The 13949-nt window shown below is 40.6% G+C and overlaps 2 protein-coding genes across 2 annotated transcripts; both read left to right on the forward strand.

Moving 5' to 3' along the window:
* Positions 1 to 1004: 1004 nt before the first annotated feature.
* On the forward strand, positions 1005 to 6131 carry MELLADRAFT_124083 (putative aminophospholipid translocase; the record flags this gene model as incomplete). Its single annotated transcript, XM_007416001.1, has 13 exons — positions 1005 to 1027; positions 1135 to 1603; positions 1685 to 2898; positions 2967 to 3127; positions 3278 to 3504; positions 3596 to 4271; positions 4348 to 4777; positions 4855 to 4942; positions 5012 to 5122; positions 5185 to 5366; positions 5423 to 5502; positions 5587 to 5710; positions 5794 to 6131. 12 exons carry the CDS (start codon positions 1190 to 1192, stop codon positions 5807 to 5809), a joined length of 3723 nt encoding a protein of 1240 aa, XP_007416063.1.
* A 1872-nt stretch (positions 6132 to 8003) lies between these two features.
* On the forward strand, positions 8004 to 8345 carry MELLADRAFT_67648 (uncharacterized protein; the record flags this gene model as incomplete). The annotated part of the gene is made up of 1 exon (XM_007416002.1): positions 8004 to 8345. The coding sequence occupies one exon, from the start codon at positions 8004 to 8006 to the stop codon at positions 8343 to 8345; it is 342 nt and encodes a 113-aa protein (XP_007416064.1).
* Between the last annotated feature and the right edge of the window lie 5604 nt (positions 8346 to 13949).

Genomic DNA, 13949 nt, shown 5'->3' on the forward strand with positions numbered 1-13949 from the left:
GGTGATTCCTAGTCCCGTTGTCACCACCCCACAATCAAATCAATTTTTTGATATTCCGTTGGATTGATGTATGTAGCAAAGAACTTTGTTTGACCTTGTGTGAAGAGGTCAAAAAAAACAAGTCTGATGGTATAAATTGAATTCTGTGCTAATTCAAAAGGGGAGAGCCAACAATTTTATTCAAATAATTTGAATGAATTTGTCAAAAATTAGATACTTGAGAAGAGGATAGCCATGCAACATGATGATTGATATCAAAATGAGCCACACTAATGCTTGAGCTCAAAGCAAGAGGAATCAAGTTTGGTCATGATTGTCATATTGATTGGTTCAACCAACTTCTTGCCCAGTTTTTGAAAAGATTGAGGATTTTTTTTTTGAATACTCCAGGGGGTTTTTCTCCAAAGTCATCAATTATGCAAAGGGCTGTAGAGTTTGTTACCGTGCGTGGCCAAGTTAACAACCGCAAACAAGTGCGGATGCTCTAAAAAGCATCAATATTCAGGATTTTTTCTATGCATTATCATGGGTTATGCAGCTGCACAGATATGCATTTGCGCGGGTTTGACTGTATATGGCTATGCATTCAGAGAGAGTTGACTGTATGCTGAGGAATTGGACTCTGCTGGGCAGAACTCCAATGGGCTTTTCTCGTTACACTCGGCACCACCAACATATTTACCTCGGATTACAAAATCCGAGGTATCCTCGGATGCAAAACCTCGGACAGAAGCTTCCCGAGGTTTTGATCCGAGGTAATTCTCAGGGCAAAAAAATACCTCGGGCAAATACCTTGGACAAGGTTTGTCCGAGGATTTGCCTCCGATGATGCCTCGGATTTCTCAACCCGAGGCATCTATGCTGGCAGTGCGCGGACCATGGCCCGTTGCATAGATAGCCTCGGTGAGCAGATTTCGGGTTAATTAAGACTTCACCCGACTGAAGCGATCTTGAGATTGACCCGATCGTCTCATCTTGAAATCTCAACACTTCGCAGACCTATTTCACGCATTCTCCTCTTATTATTGTGAGTTTCATGGCTAGATCCCCATTTTCAGTCAAAGAATCATCACAGGGCATCAGCCTGAACACGTTCGACACCAATTCATCTGCTTCATCCTCTTCATGCTCCAGATCTTCAACATTACAAGTTCAACCAGACGATCAATCTCGTGCGGGCAGTGATCTGATGGGATACACTTCAACCCGTCGTCGTTCTGGCTCGGTGGCAGGTCGTGTTCCTGGTCCTTCGGAGCCACGCGGTCGTGCCATTACTTCAAAAGGAAAACTAAAGGCTCGATCTTCGAACAAAAATGACGAGGGAGATTTGTTGAATTTTCCAGGACCCTCCCCCCGGCCCTTGCACTCAACTCGGAGCAGCGACGAATATCCGGATTGGCGAGATCATCATGACACGGAGGAAGAAAGCGCTGGACTACTTCCCCATAACGAAAGCGTTCCCAAAACCGCCAAGAAGAGCCGGGGCCCAGAGGATTGTGCAAAGCGGCGCACTCACGACAAGACGAATTGGATAGAGGCGATCTCGAACGCTGTTAGAGGTTGTAGTCCTGGCGAATCTAGGACAATTCCAATGAATCCGCCCGGTGAGCTCACTCAATATGCAGATTGGATCCATTTCTACTGGAGCTGACTGGTTGTTACTTCTTGATATCGAAATGCCTTAGAGGCCTTCAAGTCGAGATTTCCTCCGAACATTGTCAGAAACCAAAAGTACAACTTCATCACATTCGTGCCATTGGTGCTATATGAACAATTCAAATTTTTCTTCAACTTGTATTTTCTCGCTGTGGCTATGTCCCAATTTGTACCATCATTGAAGATAGGACTACTTATGACCTACGTTGCACCGCTCGCCTTTGTTCTCGTAATCACCACTGGGAAGGAAGCGTATGATGACTATCTGAGATATCAAAGAGACTCAATCGCGAATTCCACACGCTACCAAATTCTCGACTGGTCCTCTCGATCGGCTGTATCATCATCTTCTGCAAACTCGCATCATGCTACTACTCTCAACAATCCCGGGGGTGTCAATCCGGCTGCCACATTCTTACCCATCCGCACAATCCCTTCATCTAGCATTCGCGTTGGTGACATAGTGTTGCTTGACAAAAACATGCGTGTACCAGCCGATTTAGTACTTCTTCGCACATCCGATTCTGACTCAGGTTCATGTTTCATCCGCACTGACCAACTGGATGGAGAAACAGATTGGAAGTTGAAAGTGGCCCTCGAACTCACTCAGAATCTACCGAACGGAGACGCCGACTTGTTACAATTGGATGGCGAATACGACAAAGACAGTTTTCTATCAGATAACATTCACAATCGACCTTCTGGTCTTGGTAAGAAGATCGAAATCTTTGCCGATAAACCGAATATGGACATACACACTTTTGTCGGTACCTTGATTGTTCACGACATCACTCAAGATGCGGGAAGTGACGCTTCCCCAAACTCAAAAGATGCCACCCTAGGAGACAACCTGGACCCTGTACGTGATTCAATAGATGATATCGAAATCAACTCTTTGAACGAAATTCTACCGGCTCTTCATTCATCCCCTCCACAAATCACCACTACTAAGTTTCCTATCACCTGTGAGAACATCTTATGGGCAGATACTGTCCTGGCTGCTGGACAAGCCATCGGAATGGTCATCTACACCGGTACCGAAACAAGGGCCGTGATGAACACTTCATACCCCAAAACAAAAACAAGCCTTTTGGATCTCGAGATCAATCAGCTGGCCAAGATCTTGTGCGTGGTGACCTTATCTCTATCGATAGCCTTGGTAGCTTTCAACGGGTTCCGTGGCCCATGGTGGGTATACGTCACCAGATTCTTGATCCTATTCAGCTCAATCATACCTATTTCGTAAGTCGTGTTCACGCTGGGTCGTGTCATAATTCAAATTGATCATCTTTGACTCGCAATATCACCAGACTGCGGGTGAATTTGGATATGGGCAAAACTGTTTATGCTCATCAAATTGAATCTGATGCGGAGATACCGGGTACAATAGTACGGACTAGTACCCTTCCTGAGGAGCTAGGTCGAATTGAATATCTCCTATCCGACAAAACTGGCACATTGACCCAGAACGGTACGGCTTCTCTCAGTTCGGCCGCGATTGTTTGTTTGCTTCAACTCGTTGACGCATAAATGTTGACTCTGACGGTTGACATGTGTGACATTACATCTACCTTTTGATGATCAACAAAATATGACCACTGCCGTCTATCTACGGACACAGAAATGGAATTGAAGAAGTTACATATGGGGACTATGGCCTACGCTCTTGATACAATGGACGAAGTTGCTCTTCAGTTGGCCACTGCCTTTGGGGCTGATCCTGCGATGGTCACTACGCAATCCGGTGGAGGCTCGCTACCTACTGGCGCTAGTTTGGCTTTAAGAGGCAGACGTGATATGACGTCAAGAGTGAGGGACGTTATCCTTGGATTAGCTCTCTGCCATAACGTGAGCTATCAACTTCTCCAAAATCTCAGTTTGCACTATGAAATTTTCTTGGCAAACCTGCTCATATATCGGGGGCGCTTGATCTCATAAGGTCACGCCTGTCACCAACGACGACGGATCAGTAACATATCAAGCCTCTTCGCCAGACGAAGTTGCAATTGTTTCTTACACCGAGTCCGTCGGATTAAAGTTGATCACCAGAGATCGTACTAAAATGACGCTGCAAACCACCGCAGGATCAGTTTTCAAATATGACATTCTAGACATATTTCCTTTTACATCAGAGTCGAAACGGATGGGAATTATCATCAAGGACATGCACTCAAATGAAATTGTCTTTTATCAAAAGGGTGCAGATACAATCATGTCAAAAATTGTGCAGTCTAATGATTGGCTTGAGGAAGAATGTGATAATATGTCTCGGGAAGGACTGCGGACGTTGGTAATGGCTAAGAAGAGGCTGTCCCTTGAGAAGTATCAAAAGTTTGCTCAAAGGTATTTAAACGCACGTGTAAATACTTCGGAAGGTCGAAATGAACTTATTAACCAGGTTGTCAGCGAAGAATTAGAACATGATCTTGAATTACTTGGGGTGACTGGAGTCGAAGACAAGCTCCAAGACGATGTGAAGGGAACTTTGGAACTACTTCGCAATGCCGGTCTTAAGATATGGATGTTGACGGGTGATAAAATCGAGACGGCCACATGCATCGCGATCTCGAGTAAACTTGTCTCGAGAGGACAATATATCCACCAGGTTTCCAAACGTATGCAGTGACTCCACTACAATGTGTCCCATGAGGCATGGTACTGATTTTTCCCCAAAATGACCGAGATGTGTAGTCCAATCACCTGATCTCGTGAAACGAGAGTTGGAATTTCTTCAACAAAAGCAAGATTGCTGTCTCGTGATCGATGGTGAATCCCTGCAAACCTCGTTAACCTACTTTCAGAACGAGTTCATTGAGGTGGCGACAAAGCTTCCTGTTGTTGTAGCATGTCGTTGCTCTCCCACGCAGAAAGCAGATATTGCGAAATTAATTCGGTCACGCACTAGGAAACGAGTGTGCTGTATCGGCGATGGTGGTAACGACGTTAGTATGATTCAAGCTGCAGACGTTGGAATTGGAATCGTTGGCAAGGAAGGGAAACAAGCATCGCTAGCTGCAGATTTTTCAATCAATCAGTTTAGTTACCTAACCAAGTTATTGGTTTGGCACGGTCGCAACTCTTACAAGCGGTCTGCCAAATTGGCGCAATTCGTGATTCATCGGTGATTTTGAGTTCCTCTTCTGTCGGTTTAATCCTCTGGTCGCTGATGAGTGATCACCTTTTCATTTTCGACCAAAGTGGTCTGATCATATCTGTGATTCAAGCCGTTTTCTCTTCAGTTCTGTACTTTGCCCCAGTTGCTATCTACCAAGGCTGGCTCATGATGGTCAGTATCAGTTCGTAATAGTACTTTACCGAGTCCGAAGTCTCAATGTGATCCTTCCATATCGCATAGGGGTACGCAACGTGCTACACCATGGCACCTGTCTTTTCCTTAGTACTTGATCGAGACGTGAATGAAGATGTGGCGTTACTGTATCCAGAATTGTACAAGGAACTCACTAAGGTGAATTATCTGATCTTTTGCACCTGGATTTTACTGACACTTGATGTACATTGAGCCTGTAGGGTCGCTCGCTGTCGTACAAAAGTTTCTTTACGTATTTCATGTCAGCGGTTTTTCAAGGAGGAGCAATTATGATCCTAAGTTTGGTGATGTTTGAAAATGAGTTCATCAATATCGTTGCCATCTCCTTTACGTCATTGATTTTGACCGAGCTCTTGATGGTCGCTTTGGAAATCACGACCTGGTCAGTTTTGCTCTACGTACCTTCACTCAAATCCTGCTTATCTTTCCTTGGAACAGGCACCGCTATATGATCGTTGCGGAAGTTACCACTTTGCTATTGTATCTCATCAGTATGGCGTTCTTACCGGAATACTTTAGTTCGTCCATATTTGAGTCACTCTCCTAGATGGGACCTGTAAACTAGTGTTTGTTTCTGATGTGACTGTTTTACAATATCCCAGACCTGTCATTCGTATTAACGGTTTCATTCCTTTGGAGAGTTTCGCTGATCACAGCTGTTAGCTCGGTTCCGCTTTACATTGCTAAAGCTCTTCGTAGTTATTTCGCACCAGCTTCATATGCCAAGTAAGTCAATTCAATCAAGATTTTCTCTGTTGAGGAAGAATTCTAGGAGTAAATGTGCTCTGACCATCGCTGGTCACTTTTAGACTACGGCATTACTGATGCCACATCACCCTGGCAAGCGGAGCATCTCATACAATATCTTGGTAGTGTTCTTGGGGAACTGCTGAGCTACCAGCATTGGTTATGTATCAAATATTTTGGCTTTCTACCTTTCAGCCACATTATTATAGCAATGTAAAATAAATCCTATCAAATATGGTGATACACCTTGTCGAAGAACTATTTGAACCGCCTCACGTTGAATTTTTACCAAAATAATGTAATGGCCAGATGGTGAAAAGTAGGGATAGAAACACTTGACATTGTCACCCTAATCTCACCCTCACCTGGCAAAAGATTAATATATGCTTTGCGTCCAAGTATGTGTAATGAGGCTTGTACGTGTAAAGCTGTCATCTGTGATTTATAGTGATACAGCCTCCAGCCTCTGGTTGAACAGAGCTGGCCACAAAGGCTCAGGGCTGTGGCATAGCCCTAACTTGTGCTAAGTTGGGGCTTTCCCAAAGCCTCAAACTTAACCAAGTGCATTGCCATTGGCCTGAAAAATTGGCTGTATTGCTTGAAAATTCACTATCTTGTTTTACTTTTTTCTCTGCTAGATAAACCCAGCTCAATGCAAAGGAAAAGCGGAATGGCACTTGACCATGACATACGCTCATAAGGGATTCTCAGAATCCTGATAAGAATCAAACAGGGAACAAAACAACAAATCTCAGTCTAAATGATCGATAGCAACACTGAAGATGTATGGAGATGAGGTGTCAAGTGTCATGTAATAAAACAGAAAGCTTGAAAGAAAAAAAGGAGAAAGTTTGCAAAGATGACAAACAAAAGTATATAAAGACAGACACATGGTTTAGGTTAGGTTTAGATGTTGCAAGTAAAAATATGAGAATATTCATTACATGTGTAACATAAAAGAGTTAAGTATGTGAACAGCATAGTAATAAAACAGCATAAGAAATGTATCAGGTGAATATACTCCAAAAGCTCAAGCTCCAACCACCTCCATAGCTGACCAGGAACTCCTGATTCTGGGTGATCTATGATTGGACTTGCTCACCTCTTTCTGAGTAAGGAAATGTTTCAAAGCCTTTATTTCTCAGAAATTGGTGAGAAACTCCCATCTTGGATCACTCAAAAGTCAGATAGATACAGGATTGCTGGAAGCACTAGCACTTGTAACAGGCTTTGCACAATGACCTTTTTCTTCTCATTGTGGAATGTTTACTTAGCCACAAAAAAAAGAATGCGATGCAGTGTTTTTGAGCTCAACAAAGCCAACTTCTCAAGCCAAATTTATGGATTATGGGGAAAGTCCCTTGCTCAAGCCTTGGTTCTTTGGTGAGGGACTTAGTCAAGCTTGGTAAAGCCTGATCAACAACAAACTTCATTTGATGACAAGTCATCTCCTATGTATGATCATCTGTGGCACCAAAGGTTGTGAGATTTGGTAGAGGCAAACTTCACCACACCACCCATCTATTTGGTATTGATCAACAATGTTACAAAAATAAATTTGAAACATCCTGCTTCTTTGGAAAAAGTTGTTCAATTCACTTTTCTGATAAGTTGATGGAAAAGATAGTTTTACTTGAGACAAAAGTGGTGATATAGGATCCCAGATAGCTGCTAGTAAATGTATCAACAAAGAAGGTATGTTTTCACTTTGATTCTTTTTCATGTAAACAATGACATAGGTACTTTTTGTGTGCATTTCCTTTGTATAATACCTATCAGCCCTGAGTACTAAACCATAGTACCAAAGGCTGACACATAATCATAAGAAAAGTTTCAAAAACAAAAATTTCAACTCAGTTTCAAGAGTCAAATTAAAAAATGAATTAATATATGTAACATGTGTAGAACTTATGTAAAAGAATATGTACATAAACAGCTTGTATATTTCCTTACATACATTTCACAACTGGAACATGTACAGTTGACTCTCTGTAAAAGCATAGCTGTATAAGGGCATAATTTGCTTAAGGCATAGATTTTTTTGCCACCATTTTTGGCGGCGGCCAAAATTGAGGTTAAAGGCATAAAATCCTCCAACCTCTTAAGGCATAAAATTATGTGCTGAACCCAGGATACTTGAAGGCATAGTTGCCACATAGGTTTTGGTTTGCAGTCAAGATGTAAAGAGGATATTCCACCTCAAAAGCCGTCTCTGACCCACAATTCCAACAATTCAAAGTTTCAAGCCACATCAGCCTTTATCAAACCCAAAATGAATCACGATGCAGATCAAGAGTTTGGTCTTGACTGGGTTTCCTACATCTACAACAATCCACCACATGTAACATGTCTTGGGAACATTGTCTACCTGGCAAATTCATCTCTTCCTCCTTTGAAGATAACACTGGATATGCCTAGCAAAGAGATTTTACTCCATCATCTCAAGCGTGGCTTGCAGCACCTAAAAGAGGAAAACTCAGAGAGGTCTGAAGAGCTTTATGCACGCCAAGCGCGTGGTGAAATGCTCTCACCAGACAACACCAACTGGCTTGACTTTTCAGGAAATCTAGTTTCTGAGCAACTTGTTGTCAATAACCTTACAACTTTAGCTTAAAACTCTCCTACACGTCTCTCTCAAGATGAGTTTCAAGCTATCTTTGCACTTAATCAAGGCTACAATACCTACACACTCAAAAAACAAGCTGAAAAAAAAGAAAAAAAAGAAACAACCCTACAATATCCTCAGAAAGACTCCAGGACCTCCTCAAAAGCATCTTTGAAGCCTTCAAAAAATTCTAGTGGAAAGAAAACTGTCAGGAAATACAATGAAAAGAAACCTACGTCATCATCTGAATCTTACTGTGCTGCAACATATGCCACCAAACTCGCAGTTATTGATTGGCACCGTGCACATGATTCTGTTCAGAAAATCACCCTCAAGCATTTTGCTGAAGTCCAACCCGAGCTTGGCCTCAAGCAGCCACTACTCAGTAAGTGGCTTTCAAGCACAGAAAAAATTCACAGAAAAGCACCAATCAGTGCTCACAAAACTCAAAGAGTCCAAAAGGTGAATCATCCCAATATTGAGGAAATGCTTGGATGATGACAGGGGAAGCATTAGGAGCTGGGGTCAATATAACTGGTGATGAGTTACGAGCTAAGTGGGAAGACTTTGCTTGCTTGAAAGGTATTCCAAGCAATGAGTGGCTTTCCTTGAGTAGTGGTTGGTTGAGACACTTCAAGAACCGTCACAACTTACACCTTTTTGAAAAGATGGTGAAGCTGGTCCAGTTGACAAAGCTACTGTTGAAGAGGAAGTTGAGTGAGTTTGAGCAATAACTGATCAATTCAAGCCATGTGATATCTACAACATGGATGAAACTGGCCTCTTTTATGTGTAAGTCACATCCATCACTGTTTTGTTTTTGAATCTTTCTCATCTATCATGTTATTACTCAATAGGATGCCCCCCGATTGCGGTCTAGCAAAGGACGCTGAAAAGGGTGTCAAAGGTGTCAAAGCTCACTTGAAAATTGCTGTTACAACTAACGCCAATGGCTCTGATTGATGTCCACTTCTCTTCATTGGAAAGCATCAACACCCTCAACCATTCAAAAGACAGGGTGGACATGAGGCACATAACATTGAAAACTACTGGAACAAGAGTTCTTTGATGAACACTACCATCTTTAATGCACACAGGAAACAAGAGACAATTTTCCCGCGGGAAGACCGATTACACATAATGTAGTTTCTGAGCCATAATGTACAAATAACACAGATATAACACCAAAATAATACATTTTGGCTCATTAACTGAGTCAGATACAATTGGTTTTCCTGCGGGAAAATTGTCCCTTGTTTCCTGTGGCATGGATCTCAAAATGGGATGTTTGGCTTGGAGAACAGAAACAAAAAATACTGTTGCTTGTGGACAACTTTACCAGGCACACAGTACCAGAGGGATTTCTCAAGAACATCTGCCTTGAAAAATTTTGACCAAACCTTACCTCTCGAGTTCAGCCATGTGATGCTGGGATCATCCGCGCTCTGAAGGCCCACCATCAAGCAAGATTTATGCATTGTTCAATCCATCTCTTTGCCGGGGTAAAACACAGATTGGATCCTTACAATATCAACATCCTCTCAGCTATGCGTATGGTCGAGCAAGCTTGGTACTCAGCCTCTGCAGCAACGATCGAGAGCTGCTGGGATCATACTCATGTTGTCAAGTTTGACAATGTTTTGATTTTGTGCGTGTGACTTCCTTCTGTTAAACTAACCACATCTTTGAGATTTCAGAGCTTCAGAAAAACCCAAGGAAGAGATTGATGTTGGCCTTCAAACTCTTCAAGACATCAGAGCTCTGGCAGCATCTCAACAGATTTCAATTGAACATCTACTCAACCCAGCCAATGAGACACCAACCAATAAGACGGTGACTTTGGTTGAAAAGATTCTTGAAGAGCGACTTGAAGCTGAGGAACTCACCATGGAAACTGATTCAGACAGTGAAACTCCTCCTGAGCCTGCTCCAATGCCTAACAAGGCTATGAAAGCAGTATCAGTTTCACTCCGTTTGATAGAGGCGGATACATGTGCTGAGCTTGAAGTGTTGGATCATCCTTTACAAAAGTTACAACAATTGATTGGAAACAATCTTTTCCACTCTTTCCAAAAACAAACTACCATGACCAACTTTCTCAAGCCAATCTCAAATTCTACTAATGATGATATTTCTCCTTCAAGCAGTGATTGATTACAAGTCATAAAACAAGAACTACATTGCCTTATTCTACAGATTTTTGTGATAAAGTCATTATGAAATCTTTTTTTATCTCATACTGAGTCCGTTCAGCAGTACATTAGTCATTTTTGTGTCTTCAAATGGCTTGACACGTATATGCATATTTTTATGCCTTTAGAGGGAAATTACGCCTGAGGACATAAACCTCTAAAGGCATAAAAAATACCGCCTCCAAACTCTATGCCTTTAGAGGGAGTCAACTGTATGTAACAAAGTAGAAATCTTCATAACTTATATGTAATAAAACCTAACCTTGCAACTACAATTTGTGCATATAGGATTTTCAAACTTCAGATTATAAAAATTCTGAATATGCAAACTTTGTAATCATCATCACATTACAATTTAACAATTCTATTTACCTAATAAATCCTCATCACCAACTAGATTACAACCTTTCAGTAAAGTTCACTTTACTATCTTGTCTGTGATTTTGTTACATTGTTCTTGTGGTTCTCAATTCCCTCCATTATTGTTACTGCTCTTGAACACAGTATTTTCATAGTTGTTGATTATCATTTGTGGAATCTAGCTATTCACACTGCAAAAATAATGTAAATCTACAATGTGACAAATGATTGAATTTAATGTACAAAATGATTCATAATGCAGAATTCATGCAGACTTATGTTGAAGTTTTCATATCATTCTGTAAACATTTCACACAATTGACACTTAACTTTATTTTTAATATTTCAATCTTGTTTTTAATCATCTGTACATATGTAATGCTTACATGTTTGTTTAGGTTTCACACTGTTGTTAACCTATGTATTGGTTTCAGAATATTCATGAAATACCTTGAAGAGCAGCAATCTGAAGTCTCCCTTCTTCATCCAAGATATTCTTCTAACTTCTTGGGTGGAAGGTAAGTTAACTTCTGATCATGGGATTTGATATAGTTCTAGACACTGTGAACATCATTCAACTTCCCCACATTGGAAGAGGAAAATGATTAATAGTACAGTTTGTCATAAAAAGATCCAATACCGCTCACCTGAGCCTCAACACCCACACTACATATGTGCAGTACACTAAGTAAATAGTTTTCTATCATGTACATACAGGTCTGCTCAGTTTTTTGCCCATCAGAATATATAAATCACATGTTATACCACATGTAACTTTTTTGACTTGGAAAAAATTGTCCCAAGAATTCACTACATATAATTCTGTAGCTGCTCAGGCAATATTTTTGAAGCTATCTCTTAGTAACAGAAAGGGTATTACATGCAGTTGAGTTGATGAGATTACACCAAAACATTGAGTCAGTGTATGTAGTCTATCTTTTGAATGCTTTTGTCAATCTGAAAAAAGCTACAGCATGTATTACATATGAATAACTCATCCTGCTGAGCAGATAACTGAGCAGAACTGTATGTACATGATAAACACCAATTCACTGAGCCTGCTACACATATGTAGTGTGGGTGTTATGGATCAGGTGTGGAGTGATAGATCATTTTATGACAAATGATACTCCCAATCATTTTTTCCTGCCCACTTGGGGAAGTTGATTAATGTTTGCAGTGAGAGTTCTGTTTTGGAACTTTATCTACCCTGCTCTGACAGATCTTCAACAACTTAATGCATTTTTAAATGTTTTGTAAATTAAATGTAATCATTTTTCACCTTTGAAAAATACATTATATTTACGGTGTCAGGAGGTAGTCCTCGAATGCTGCTTTATCTGATCGAGATTTGGTCAGATCAATAAACTTTAAACCTGTGTAGTACCTCTATTAGTCAGAGTTTAAAGTACCAAACACTTAATTGAGTGTTCTTGATCAATCAATTTCTAGTTACAAAGATAATCAATTAGGGGAAATTACTGAAGATTTAGTGTACAGTTTCTACTAAAATACTAGTAGAAACTTATGCTCAAATCCTTACTTCAAATTAGGTCCTCTAACTGTATGTATTTGTTTGTTGCAAGCATAGTCTTAAAACCTTGTTTTTCTGTTATGAAACTTTGTAGATTATAGTCCCTACAAGTTTTTCTAGTGATTTACTAGCCTAATCAAAGCTAGTAGCTAGCTCACAATAGCAATGTCAGAGGTCTGAGTGTGCGTAGTCTTTGGCCAAGAATCTGTGAATACTGATCTGCCAGCAATGATTTTTACATTCACCACATTTTCATGCATTTAATGTCACATCTACCAACATTTATGCAATTTTGATCACATTTCTTGACTAATACCCATTATAGATTCAGGCAAAAACATCAGTAGCTTTAGCGTACACTTCTTGTGTTTCAAAATCTGGGGCATTTGTTTTTTCCAAGTTTTGATTGCTGCAAACATGTAAAAACAGTTGTTTTTGATGCTTGATGTTAGGGACCTGGAACAAACTTTTCTTCAAAAAGTTTTAGAATGATACTGTCAAAAAAGGTATTCTTGGCCTCTATAAGCCTGATTGTGATGGCTTTAGCTCAAAATTTGAGCTACATACAGCAAGCTGTGTACCAATATAACAGGCCATTTTTTGAGAGACAATGTTTTTGTCTCAAAAAAAACCTTTATCCTATTTTTTGTGGATGATGAAGAGAGGGATCATCTTGTCAAAAGCCCCAGGGTAACCCTATTGCCAAATTTGGGTTTGGGGCATGAGCTGTTGGTAGTGAGCAGTGGAATATATTTTTCCTCTACTAAATTTCAAAGCCTTCTGTGCCAAAATCAGACATTGCTAATTGCCATGCCCTTGTATAGGGGCTGTGTTGTTTTTCACATGTTGGTACATATTTTGGTACCACACTCATTGGTTTACATTGGTCAGAAGGGGCCAGAATTGGTGGTGTGACATGGATAAAACTGTGCTTTCAAATTTCATAGGGGTTCCTTTAGGGGGTCTTAGGCCATTTGCAAGAGGACCTCAGCACCATCCTTGGTGGTTTTAACACAGTTCTCAAGCTGTGACAAACTTTCTGTTGATCATGAAACTATCCAAATATGTACAATTGTATATAGAACCACATACCAGAAGCTCAACAATTTCTAAAGTGAGGTGAAGTGGAAAAGTAAAAAAACAACATACAGTCACAGCTCCCAGCTACTAGTTTCTGGTAGTCCAGACACCACCACATTCAAGTGCAGCCAAGGATTTCCAGAGATTGAACACAATATCCACAGGATATGGGCGGGATATGAGCTCCCACTATATAGTCTTGGATATAGTTAAAGCTGGTTTTCAGCTTCACCAAAGTGTCATGGGCATGTATTTTAGTGATTAAATATAGGGAGGATATATCACATTGTTTCATACTCTCAAAATGGTCTGGTGGTGTTTTTTGTAGTTGTCAAAATCAAATTTGTCAGTATCCTATGGATTTCGCCACGGATCTGATGGACTGCCGTCTGGAGGGAAGGGGGAGGGTTCTTTTTTTTTTTTTTTTTTTTTTTTTTTTTTTTTTCT

The sequence above is a fragment of the Melampsora larici-populina genome, assembly GCF_000204055.1.
Source record: "Melampsora larici-populina 98AG31 unplaced genomic scaffold MELLAscaffold_56, whole genome shotgun sequence".
In the NCBI taxonomy this organism is placed as follows: Eukaryota; Fungi; Basidiomycota; class Pucciniomycetes; order Pucciniales; family Melampsoraceae; genus Melampsora; species Melampsora laricis-populina.